Source organism: Protopterus annectens, chromosome 5.part0 (assembly GCF_019279795.1).
Source record: "Protopterus annectens isolate FY-2018-M chromosome 5.part0, PAN1.0, whole genome shotgun sequence".
Lineage (NCBI taxonomy): Eukaryota > Metazoa > Chordata > Ceratodontiformes > Protopteridae > Protopterus > Protopterus annectens.
The window spans coordinates 896,636,905-896,650,560 of NC_056735.1; the positions used below are offsets into that span (position 1 = coordinate 896,636,905).

At 35.4% G+C, this 13,656-nt stretch overlaps 1 protein-coding gene across 1 annotated transcript in view; it reads left to right on the plus strand.

Annotated features, from left to right (window-relative positions):
* Positions 1-13,656, plus strand: part of SLCO2B1 (solute carrier organic anion transporter family member 2B1) — a 1,297,574-nt gene that overhangs the window by 864,642 nt on the left and 419,276 nt on the right. The window contains exon 8 of the mRNA XM_044072692.1: positions 5,729-5,837. Within this exon, the coding sequence (XP_043928627.1) occupies positions 5,729-5,837 (109 nt within the window). The remainder of the gene's footprint in view (positions 1-5,728; positions 5,838-13,656) is intronic.

Consider the following 13,656-nt stretch of genomic DNA (forward strand, 5'->3'; position numbering starts at 1 on the left):
AGTACCTTGATTAATATGAATATCGGGTTGCTGCCATTCCACATCCAGTGGACCAAGTAAAGATTTCGAAGATATCTCTACCAGTTCAGACTGCTTTTTGGCGTTGTTTTTTTGAAAACCCTTGATATTTTTGTTCAATACCTATAATAACATCATTTTGTTATTTTGGCTGTAGAGAAAAGCTGAGGAAACAGTGAAACTAAAAAATGAGACGGCACACTTTAATTTGCAATATCACTTAAAACCTTATAATGAGGAGTATAACTAGAAAGGAAATTAACTGTAAAACATAGATTCTTCCAAACATGACCGATACACTTTTTAAGTGTATCAATGTTTACTTCACATCCATCCTTGTTTTCCCCTTTACCCCTTCTCAGCCAATCACATGCCCTCTTAAAAGACTCTGCAGATTCCCATTACACCATCTATTCAGGTATTATATTCCATGTATACATTTCTGTGGGAAGAAGTGCACTCACACATCCAAGTAATAGTTTGATCTTTAATCCTTTTCCAGTGCACCCTTCTCCTTTCACTTTCTTTCCCGCTCAGGATGTTGCCTTCACATCTCATGTACTCTACATTATCTTATATCCACTTAGTATGTCCATTTTTTTCCTAGTCTCCAGTGTGAGTAATCTAGTTCTTTTAGGCTCTGGTTATATCCTTTCCATCAATGCCACACACTATTTTGAAGATTTTTTTCCTCTGGATTTTTTCTAGAGGTTTAATGTCCTTATCCTTATATGGCCTTCAGAAATATACACAGTAGTCAAGTTATTGCCTGGTCAGAGCCCCGTAGCAGGGGAAAATGGATAAAATCCAACAGTTGGTTGGTTGCTCTCCCTGCCTTGTTATTCTTCTCCTGATAAAACAGAGCAGGTGTGATTAACATAATCCAAACCTTTTTGCTTCTCTTTTGTTTTCAGTTCCACATCTCTCAGCAGATATAACCTGCCAGATGTGTTTCAGTTAGAGGTAATATTTCATATTTGTCCATACCAAAGTCCAGCTGCACAATGTCATCTTTATGTCAATATTTTTGAATCCTATCTTAGAAGATTTCCATCCAATAGTGCTGCATCTAACTGTGCATCATCAGTGAGGAACTTTTTCATGTTCATGTTCCTTCATACATGTGATCCAGCAGTATACTGAGGAGTACAGCACCCAGAATCCACTCCTCATATACTCCAGTAACCACATTGTTTAGGCCAGATATTGTCCATCTCATCACAATTCAGTGTGTCTTATAATACCATCATGCGCCAATCAAATTCATTATTCTTGATCCTACCTCCAACAGCCACTTGTGTGGCACTAAGTCGAAGATGTTGGTGAAATCTTCATATGCCACAAGTGCTCATCTGCTTCTGTCAAATTCTTCTGTAATGCAATCATGAAACTGGATCAGGCTTGATTGACAGTTTCTTCTGGCCATCAAAGAAAGTTGATTATACCTCTGTTGGTTACTATCCTGGAAATGTTTGCCCTCTGAGAAAACACCCAGTCCTTCTCTCAGGAGTATCTCCATAACTTTTTGTAATCCTTCCATTAAGCCAGCAGGCCTGTAGTTCCCAGAATTTTTCATGGTCCTCTCTTATACAAGGTTACTACACTTGGTGTTTTCCTCTCCTCATGCCTTTTTGCAGTGGATAGTAATGTGCCGAAGGCGCATTCCGTGATCAGCCAAAATACTAGCCATATTCCAAATGGTATTGGATGATAGCCCATCAAGTCACTATGCTTTGTTCTTTTTTAGGAAGTTCATGTTTGTCAGTCTGTCCCTCTGTCTCTCTCTCTCTCTCTCTCTCTCTTTCTCTTTCTTTCTCTCCCTGGTGTCAGTCTATTTCTCTTTCCAATCTGCAGTATTTCCTTCTCAGAATGACATTCTCCCTTGCTTTCCTGTGTAAAAATTGAAGCAAAGTCTACTAATTCTCATTCTTCTATGATCTACCTCCCATCTTTACTTTTCAAGGTCAGATCTGCCCCCTCCATAACAGATGCTATTCTCTGCTCAACACTTTCTGTCAGTGCCATGCAGCTATGCTCTATCACTCATGTTTTTTTTTTTCCTTTGGTCCCTTGCTATGTGTGTTAACTTTCTTAACAAACTTGCCTAATCTGTCTTGAACCAAAGTCGCTATGCTGTTGCATTCCAAACCCTCTCTATTTTCCCCACATTCTCAAGCAAACTCAATGACTGTAAACTCTTTTGACATGAGGACATTTTTTTAAAAAAACTTTAAAGGCATCCGAAATGTTTTCCATGTATCAGCTTATTTTTTTATCCTGAATTAAGTAATTGCTATATCAAGTTTCTCCCAGGACAGTTATCCGAAGTCAGCTACTTCAAGTTTCAGTAACTGCATTTGTTGATTCCTTACTTTACTTCTATAAGCAGATTCATTTAACCAGTGCACATTGATTGGGCTTTTACAATAGCTACTTACATACTCAAACACAGTCTGTCTCATAGATTTCCACAGTAGCTTATTACATGTATAGTCATAGATTGCCATTGTTATTTGGTCAGCCAAAAATCCCTTTTTACCCCTAGTAGTGCTCTATCTTGATTTACTATTTTCTACAGCTCATACATAAACTTTTAGTTTATTATAAACACGAGTGCTGGAACATCCAAATCAGTCCAGAAAACTGATCAGACCAGCCATTTAGACAAACAGCTTCATTTTTGATGAACAGTGTTAGGTTTATTTTTTACAATCTTTGCAATCGGACTGTGAAATTACCAAAAGTTTTGGTATGTGTCAGTTGTGCTAAAAACACAGATTACTAATCAATGTTCCTCAGCTCAATTCCATTCTTCTGTTCTTCAGAAAATATATCAATGAACAGTATGTTTTCAATCCTTTATCATTCTGTACTTCAGGAAAGAGGCAGCATCTGAGGTTAAATATGATATATTATGAAATGAATCAAGTTGGAACAGCAAAAAAAAAACAATTAACTTTCACAACACTGTATTGTTCAAGAAAAAAAGCATTCAAACTGAGACCTGTAACAGCATAGGTCAGCTGGTGTTAAATGACTAAGTAACAGATTACAGTAGGTCAGTCAGCATAGGTCAGCTGGCGTTAAATGACTAAGTAACAGATTAGAGTAGGTCAGTCAGCATAGGTCAGCTGGCGTTAAATGACTAAGTAACAGATTGCAGTAGGTCAGTCAGCATAGGTCAGCTGGTGTTAAATGACTAAGTAACAGATTACAGTAGGTCAGTCAGCATAGGTCAGCTGGTGTTAAATGACTAAGTAACAGATTACAGTAGGTCAGTCAGCATAGATCAGCTGGTGTTAAATGACTAAGTAACAGATTACAGTAGGTCAGTCAGCATAGGTCAGCTGGCGTTAAATGACTAAGTAACAGATTACAGTAGGTCAGTCAGCATAGGTCAGCTGGCATTAAATGACTAAGTAACAGATTACAGTAGGTCAGTCAGCATAGGTCAGCTTGTGTTAAATGACTAAGTAACAGATTACAGTAGGTCAGTATCTATATTGCACAGGGTTTTTTCATCACGAAAGCTGATATGACTTTCTCGTTCCTATGAGAAATAGAAAAGCCTCAAAGTGATGTGCAAGTATGTCATCTTTGATGGATTAAGTTTGTATTATATATTAGTTTGACAGTTTTGCTTTACTTTCTTTTCTCCTCTTTGTCCAGAATTATCCTATTCCTTGCCACATTTGCAGAAAAAAAAACTATTTTGTTTTCATTCTCATTCTCAGGAGAAAACATTTCTATTTTATAGTTCATTGAAGTCCAGTATTCTTGTCATTTAAAATGGAAGTCACGGTACAAAATGGAAGCCCAGGAGCCATATTTAATTTATATAAATCATATGAAATCTACCACCTCCTCAGTGAGTTATATTTTATTAATACATTTACATTTTAATAAGGATTTCAACTGTAATTTCATATTCTTCAGTTTTAGCACTATTTATAAGTCTGGTGCTATAAAGAAATGGCAATCTTGTAAGATCTACCTGTGTTTGCTTCTGTATTAAGCATTAGCTTACAACATTTGTATCTTTTAACATTTTGACTGAAACACATCAGAAATGTTAATATTTTCTTTAAATGAACCTAGAAGGTGTACAGAAGATTTAACAGCATGTATCTACAGCTAGAAGGAGATTTTGTATCAAAACACATTTTTTCAAGAATGCATGGAATGCATAAAAAAGTAATTTAGACTTTATGAAACGTATACAGGAAATAACATCGCTGTCCTTTTCAGGCCTAAATATTGATGGCTACTACAAGAATTGCCATGGACACACTCAAAAGAAATACAAGCTCTTGATAGTGTATACTGTCTGAAATTTTAGATTAATTTAGTTAACTGCCTCTGAATGGGAGTGATATGTGAAACTGAAGTCCTAGTTAGTAGACGTATAGATGAATGTTAAAGCTCACTTTGAAGTTATCAAAACGCATAGAGACATTTCCCCAGAGTTCCATACATATTTTAGTTAGTCCATATAAGTTGTACCTTCCATCATTCTGAAAGTTGGTCATAGGCCTAATGGGATCAATTTGGTTAGTGAAAAATAAAAAGTAAATAAATAATCAAGTAAATCAAATAGGAATAGGTAAATAAATAGATGAGTAACTGATCTGTAGACTCAGATAAGCACTGATGCCTTAATTATTGGACACATTTGGAGCATACCTCTAAACGTTCCCTATTTTTGGCTCAAAACTTTGGTCTCATGTACTACAGTTAGTGATGCTTTGAAGAAAAGGCCTTGAGGATTATAGTTATAGACTTCTTTTACTTTAGAGAAAGCAAGTTAAATTATGTACCCTTATTTTTCTCAAGTTTATAAGTAAGTGGTGCCAATATTTAAAAAGTATTCTGGAACATGTTTAGATTTTTTTCCCAATTCTGGTGCTGAAAGATTGTAAACTTTGTCTTGTCCAGTTCCACGTTAAATATGAAGCTGTCCTTCCAGTCTAAAGTCCACTAATCTAGTTACAGTGATGGATAAGAAAAAAATGACTGCATATTACAAAAGTTACTACCAAAGAAAAGAAAGATATATAAAATATTAGAAAGTGGTAGTTTTAGGCAGCATACATATTTAATGTATGTTCATAAATGTCCTGTATGTTCATAGTATTAATATCTTCTTCCTGCCTCATAAACTGCATTAGTGTAACTGTGCAATTACCCACTCAAGAGTTGTCTTTTTGCAGTTGTAGGGCATATTAATGCATTGTCAAACACATAACAAAAATGTTGAATATTATGGTTAAAAATGTGTCTAGAATGTTACTAAATCAAATGGTTATGTATACATTTCCTAAAAGACATGAGGCTTGCTGTTTACTATCTGAATGGATTCTGTAAAGAGAGAGGCACTAACATACTGTTCAAAACTGAAGAGCAACATTTTCTTATTAAAATATGTGCCTCTTTTTGTCTCATGAGAGACAGAGATATTACTGATGTGTAAATAAAAGGAGATCTAGGGTCCCTGCTACTGTATGACAGATATATCAAGTGATTTGATTTTATTTCTGTTAGACAATTGCTGCAGCAATATATGGGTCAAAGTTTGCATTCTACATTTAGCTATTTTAGGGTTACCTATATTACCTTAAGGGTTTTCTTACTAAATTCAATACCCAGATATCCCTCTTAAATGTGTTCACTTATCTTAAACAGTAATATAGCTCATCATTTTTCTCTCTAGGTGGCAAAGAAAAGTGAAGGAAATACCAAAGTTAAGAAAAACTTAATGAGAGAAATCAGATGCAAATCTGATACCATGAGCAACATGACCTTGCTAGAGTTCATCAAAAGTAAGATTCTTGTTTAGTTTTTTTTTTTTTTTAATTTGTAGTTTAATCATCCATTTTACAGAAGTGCACAGATAGTTTGAAAAGGTCATGTTAAGAAAAATGATCTTATATTATAATTTGATTGTATATGTCCTTGAGAGAAAAGCTTGAGAAGTCCTCACAGATCAAAAGTATAAGGTAAAGGATTCCAAAATATCTGGTAATGTTGACATCCATTACTTTAAGAAGACAAAAATATAATAAATGCTATAAACAAAATATCAAAGTATTGTATTTTCTGCTGTTCAAGAGGAGTATTGGTTATAAAGTGAGTAGTGGGAAATGTTATATTATTTTAGCTATGAAGACTAACAGTGGTTATCACAATCTTGTAGTGTCGAATCCACCGAACTGTGGGTTACCTGGTTGTATTGTTATTTAATATTGTAGTATAATTCAAAATGTGGCTTCCTTTGTGTAAGGAATCAAAATGTGGCACCTCTTTTAATCTTGAAGTGAGACTGTAGCAATACATCACTCTTTCTGCAACACATTTTTATGACTTGTCTTAGTGAAATGCAAAATAAGGATGCAAGCAATGTTTCATCCAATGGCAGCAAGTGCTTAAAATGTTGTTTTCAACTCTAAAACTGATTTTGCTGATCACACAATGTAACTCTAAAGCTGATTTTTTGCTGATCACGCAATGGTGCTGAATTTTTGAATTCAGTGCTGTTAGAAAGCATAGTAAATGTAAGAGAGTCACTTCAGCTGAAAAAGAAATGCAAAAATCATCTTTTCTTGATCAGCTAAAAATATTTATTCTCAGTTAAGTTTCTGTCAACTTCAGAGCAATTGTAATCCAGCTTGTAGCAGTGGAATGTCATACTGAATTCTTACTGCCAGTAGGTTTCAATGAGTTAAGGGACATATGCATAAAATACATTCAAGCCATAAAAGCAGGCCACCATTTAAATGATCATACTGTATATAAAAATCTTAATCAGGTTGTCCAGCACTTACTAAGGCAACAATGTGGAAAGTAAAAGAGCAGAAGAGTTGATATCGCATTCACTATGACAGGGAAATGTGGCATTAAAGTGGTGTCTTTCAGGTAACGTTTAAAATTTGCAGACATATTTTTGCAGACACCTTTAATGATAAACAATTTAAGAAGGTCATAAAATGTCTCATTTAGTTCCCTTACACATTCAGTAGGCTGAAAGCACATCAGAACATGACCAAAGGTAGATAAGTAAATATCTGAACCTGAACTGGTTGCAGGAATAATAGTAGCTTGTGCAAGTAATTGTTAGTTGTTTCTACATAATGAACCTCACTGAATGGCTTTTAACTTTTGCACTCTATTTACTGTTTATTTCATTTGTGAAGGGGCTCCATCATCTATTACCCCCCCCCCCATTTTAAATTAGCTTTATTCAAGTGTGTTTAAGGGATTAACAGTAGCTGTTAAAAATTAAATTAATTGAAAATGCAGTTCATGGGCAGATGTAACTCATGGTTATGTTCTTAAAGCAAATCAATGCAAACATGTTACTTTCACCTGTTGTATGTAACAAATGCTCAGTTGTGAAACAGTACAAGATAATGTTTTATTATACTGATAGTTAAATGCTTTGAAAACAACAAGATGCAAAAAGAGTACCTTTGATGTGCAGTATATACAGACCGAACAAATGACTGACACCAGCCACACAGACTACACTTACAGCTTTATCTAATGGATGATCAAATTCTAGAATTAGCTGCCACAAGGGCCAGGTTAGCAAATATCTGACTTTGATTCTAGATCTCCACTCACCAGATACCATTGGGTTACTACTGCTCATACCTCTGAAGTCATACATATTTTCGGATACATCCTTCACTCGTTTTAGCCCTCAAAATCCTTCTTTTTTCTTTTAGGAAGGAAATTATTTAATGTGTCCCAGCAATGCTCTAATAAAGTAGAAAGTTATAACAGTCTGTAAACATTAGGAATTCAAATGCATTTGATTTGTTCCACCTTGCCCTACAATGTGCTAGCCTCAGTTTCATGTATGCATTAAATACTTTGGATAAAAAAATTGGCAAAATTAGCTGCTGCAGTTAGGCATGCATCAGTGAGTAACGCAGTCCCAGAAACCACCACAGCTGAGCTCTGATGTATGTACCAGTTATTATGGCTGTGTGCTCAACTTCAGTATCAGACAATTTGTGCAATTTTTCTCATATGTGTTGGAAGTTATTTATATAATGATATTTTTATGTCTGTCTACTATCACAGGAAATATTTGTACATATCTAGGGAAGTAAGTCATGTGATCATGATTAAATTATAAATATGTGTGTTGTCCTGTGGTTTATTAGTTCTGATGAAGTCCTTTCTAGTAATGGACAAAAGTGCTAAACTAATAAAACACCTTTGGTTTATTATAAACTTGCAGTTAGATTCATATTTGTTTTACCTTTTGGTATGTTTTTGAGCAGTTTGGGTTGCCATCACTGCCAGTTTGCAGTTTATTTGCATTGTTAGATGGATTTAAGTTGAAAAGATTAAGAAGAGTTTGACCAAGTGGTGCAAGACACTCAGTATTAGACAGCTGGAAATATTATAATTTCCATGAAGCAAGTATTTCTGGCTTTCGATAATGTGGATATAACTTGGCCCAGATGATTTCCAGAGGAAGAGGTTGGTTGCTAATGAAGTTGCCATCTGTCTGCCTTGTGGACATGAAATTAGCACTAAGTTTTTCCATACGGATGTCAACAGTAACTTTGAGAACAGAGTGGGAGAGTCTACTGGAAATAAATTTGGAACAATAATGACAGTTGTTTCTAACTTTCCTAATGTAACTGAAACATGTTTTGTATCTGTATATGTAATATCTTTATAGGTGATAGCAATTCTGAATTCATACCTAGCCTTACACTCCTTGATGGTGTGCTTAAGAGTTTTACTTATTCGTTTTAATTCCCTTTTATATTGGGAGAATACATGAGAATTCCATCACACAGGCTTATGTTGAATTTGCTATTATTCATATCACAAATGGGAACATACACCTTGATGCATTTGTCAAAAAGGGAGTTTAATTTAGAGGAGTGTGCGACAGCATCAACAGGGTTATGTGGAAAACAGCAGCATTTGTATTTGCCAAAAGTATTTGTAAAATGGAGGAAGTTTGGTTTGGAATAATTGAAAATTACATTGATTTTTTTTGCATTTTAAAGTGTGTTTTAATGGAGAAGATTGCCCTTAAGTGGTCAGACTTTCATTAAGGAGGTCATTATATTATGGGTAGTACAGTAAAAGGAGAACTTGTTTAGAAGGTCAAAATGACTATCAGCTCTGGTGGGCGGGGAAAGAATTTAATCCGATTAAGGGAATTAGCAATAAGAAAAATGATACAGTTTTGAGTGTATAAGTTGCTAGTTGTAGAGGCATGCCTGTTTATTGTAAAATTAAATTCAGTCAAAGTAAGTACTTTCAATTTGAAGAATAGTTTTTTTTCAATCTCACTTTGGTAATCAACATACTTAAAGGAAGCATAAAAAGGACCTATAATTGGCAACAATATGGTACAAAGTTTTACTGAGGGTTACCGGCTTGTCTGCAAGTTCCAGTATGATACTGTGCATAAATTGTCACAAAAAAAACAGGATTTTAAAAATGTGTATATATCCCCATGGCTTCCTCTGGAACTGAATGCATGGTAAGCTCTGAAACCTGACAAGCAGTGGGTGCTATTTATGGCTTAAAGCCATGCATCGATGTGTACATCTTCAAAGAAGAGAGTAGCCTCATATTCACATTTTTTGTTCAAACATTTAGAAAAAAAATCAGTGCTGCACTAATATTTCTAAGTGGGTATGCCTTTGAGCTGAACTTTACCAAAAAAATAAATAAATAAAACACTGTGGGATTAACAAAGGCTTATCTAGTAAGCAAGCACCATGAGATGAGAGGTGTAGCCTATCCCTTGCCAAGCAAGAAGCTCTGTTAACCATCTCATCCCAGGCAGGCCCAAAAATTAAACAAGACCTAGCATTTTATTATTTCATTACCTCATTCTGTTTCTTATTCCCATTCACCACTCGTGCCACCCCCCCCCCTTTTCCTTACATTATGCACTCTTTGCCAGGAGAGCATATGCATAGGCATTATTTCATACTCCTTAATAATCATTTCACTATTTGTAAATATTTTTAGCTGACTGACCTATAACTTTGAGCAATTTCCTAACAAGTTTTACATTAGACATGAGAGCTGAAAGAAAACTCAGCAAGTATCTGCAATGGAAAAGTTTTTTTTTTTTTTAACGCACCTGAAGAATTGGTCAAAGATTCAATTCAAAAATCATAGAAGCAAAACATATTGACATTACAGAGTAGGAACTGGTATCGGGAAGTCATCTTATCTAAACTAAAAAAGTTTAGTAATTAACCACTGACGCATGAGTCACAGAAAAAAAAAACATAGTAGCATATTATATGAAGGTCTAATTACAGAAAATATGAATTTCTTTCTTTTCTTTTGGAAAACAGATACTCAAATAGGAACTGTTTATGTTCATAATTACAGCTGAATACTCAACATGTGCTAAATTGAGCTTCTAGCTCCAAGGCCAGCTTCTTTCTAATATTATCAGTTGTAATAGCAGCCATGACTGTCGGAACTTTCATGTTATTCCAGGCAGTAATGCCTGTGAATCTTCCAAATTACTTTTATACGGGTTAACATTGCATTCATCCAAAAATGCTTACTCAAACCAAGCAAAGCCAGCCTCTCTTCCTTTGGTAACTTGACTAATAAATACTTGCAATGTTATGAAGGTAATTGAGGGGGCCATTATTGGAAGGGCTTCCAATGCTCTCTGTAAAATTGTTGCAGCAAGATTTCCTGATTCAGCTTTATGGACTCCCACATATATGTATGGCCTTTACAGATATCAAATTTTGGTTTAATTTTTATGGACAATCCATACGTTTTGATGATGTTTTCAACCATGGAGACCATGGTAGCACTAAAACTAGTAGTTACAGTTGTACAACACATAGTGAAAAAAATGGCTTCAAGAGTAGTACTTCTAAAATAGTAGTTGTAAGATTATGGGATGGAGTGGAAAAAGCTTGAGAGATAAAGCAAGCATAAGAAAAGTGATAAAAAGGAGATAGATGGGGTAAGATAAGAAGATTACTATGAGTGGTAGTTGTGGAGGGTGGTGAGAGTATGATGGAAGGTGTAATAATCTGGGATTTGTTCAAGAATGGCATGAAAAGTATGTTTATCAAGTATTGTAAGCATGTAGATGGCAGAAGAGATTTTCATATTAGCCTGGAGCAGTACCTGTGCAAATCCAAGTAGTTAGTATGTAGTCCTTTAATCGTAGTTTGAAGGACTTGCTATTTTATATCATTCAGAGCTTGAGAGAGATTGAATTCCATATTTTAGAGAGGCAAGAGGAATATATGGCATCACCTATGGGGTTATTTGATTTCCTTACAGTCAGTAGCAATTGTTAACAGAGTGTAGAGACCTAGGGGGTGTGATAAGTTTATGTGAAGTAACTAGTCATGAATAAGTTAAGAAATGCCTTAGTCTAGCCACTGGAGTTGTTTTAGTGTGAGCAGTGCTATATCCTACACTGCTGATCTGGGGAAAATTTTATTGTTTGAGTAGGGAGGGCTGAAAGCATTGAAGTTTGACAAGTTCAGGAGCTGCTTAAAGGAGAGCTAGAATGAGAAAGGATTAAGCATTTTTTACTTTGGCTTGATCTGTTAGAAATGTTTTGCCTCTATAGAGATCTCCGAGTGTTTGGTGAGTTTTCTTTTTAGCTTACTTTGCATGATGGTTGAATTTTAAGTTTTTGTCTATAATAACCGCAAGTAACTTGATATGGATTACCAGTTCTATCCTAGTGTGGCCTGAGAAAGTAACTGAGAGAGTTTTTCTGGTCTGATAGTTGCTTTGAGGTAAAGATTAGTTTGGATTTTTTTGAGATTTAAGAATAGTTGTAAGTCAGTAAGCCAAGTCTTGTTGTGGGAGAGAGATTCTTGTGCAAGGTGTTGTAATTTGTCTAAGTTCTTGGTAGAGTGGATGTTTGTGGAGTCATCTGCATATCGGATGATTCTAGATTGTTTTGCTGATAAATGCAGATCATTTATAAATATGATGACTAATAACTGTCTTTTGGCTTTTTCCCGGTTAGGGGTCACCACAGCGGAACTCCGGTCCACTAATGATTGCAGTGAATTTTTATAGTGTCGAGTTACCAGCCCTGTGCCCAACCTTCAAAGAAGCCACACACACTCACACCTGCCTGCATGTCTTTAAATTCACTTGACAGCTGTGCCTAATATTGAGCCTTAGGGGGGATCAGCTGTAACTGGGAGAAAGCTAGAGATGTTATCTTGCCACTTTACTGTCTGTTCCCTGTTTGAGAGGTAGTTTCTAAACCAAGGCATAGAGAGGTCATGCATTCCTAGTGCAGCCAGTCTGGATAGCAAGTTTTGATTTGACATCCTATCAAAGTCTTTAGATAGATCTAAGAATATAGCTGAAAATGTTACCATTATTTCTTTGTCAGTTTACTAGTGACACTCAGGATGGCAGTTGTGGTGCTGTGATAAGGTCGGAAAACACCCTGAGGGAGAGAGTAGTGAATGGGCAGTGATATAATTAAGACGTTGAGTTTGATGACATTTATTGAATATATTAAACAAACTGAAAAGGATGGCTGTGGGTCTGCAGCTGGACAGATCAGTCAAATTTCCAACTTTGTGAAAGGGTATAATATAGGACTTTTTCCTACAGTGTACAGACATAGTTTTTGTTTAAGGATCTGTTTACTAAAATGAATACTGAGTAAGCAAGAGCTTTGGTGGCACTTTTCATGTATTTCTCAGGCAAATTGTTAGTCACATGAAATCCACAGGGTATAATAAATCTTTTTTTTTTTTCAAAACAGAAAAATAAGTCTAATAACTGTTCTAAATTGCTACCTTTCACAAAAGGTAAGCATCAAGACTATAAAGTAAATACAGTGTGCGCCCTGCCTTTAAAACTAATGAAATGTGGGGTAATAGCCATATTTGTTAAACACATTTTCTCAAGGCAGATTCCTAGACACCCACAAACCAACTTACTGAGATTCAACTCACTCTAAATAAAACCAAACATCCGATTGTAGCATGTTACAGGATCCTTGATGACCCCATGTCCATTTTTAAATTCATTCAATGACTTCCAAAACCCAAAAGCTCCGTAATTCTGGGCTATTTTAACTATCATTTCATAAAATGGGACACTTCACCCCAAATGTAAGTTATGCTCAAATAATCCTCATTTCCTCATCAAGAATTCCCTAGATCTAATAGTCAAAGAGCCCAGTATTGGACACAATGTTCTTGGCCTGTTCTTTACAAACGTTGTACCTATATGATACATCTAATGGTATACCATGTCCAGTCAAATCTGACCACAAATTGATAACTTTCTCTTTAAAATTCCCTAAGCCATCAGATACAAATATCCCAGTAAGCAAAGACTGCAAATGCACAACCTTTCTACAATTCTATGATGAAGTCTCAAAGTTCAAGTATAAGTGTATCCCCCAAAATGCGAACACTACTAGTATTAGTACGTATAATTTCTGCACTCACTTAGAAATCCGTATATACCTGTTAGTATCTACCAAAACTAAACAAAACAGGAAGGGTAAGAGCAAACTAATCTGGTGGTCCACATGCATTAATAAGCAAACATTAAAAGTAAAAAGCTCATTAGAAAATATAGAAAAACTAAAGACCCACAAGTCAATCAACATCAAAAGGTTAT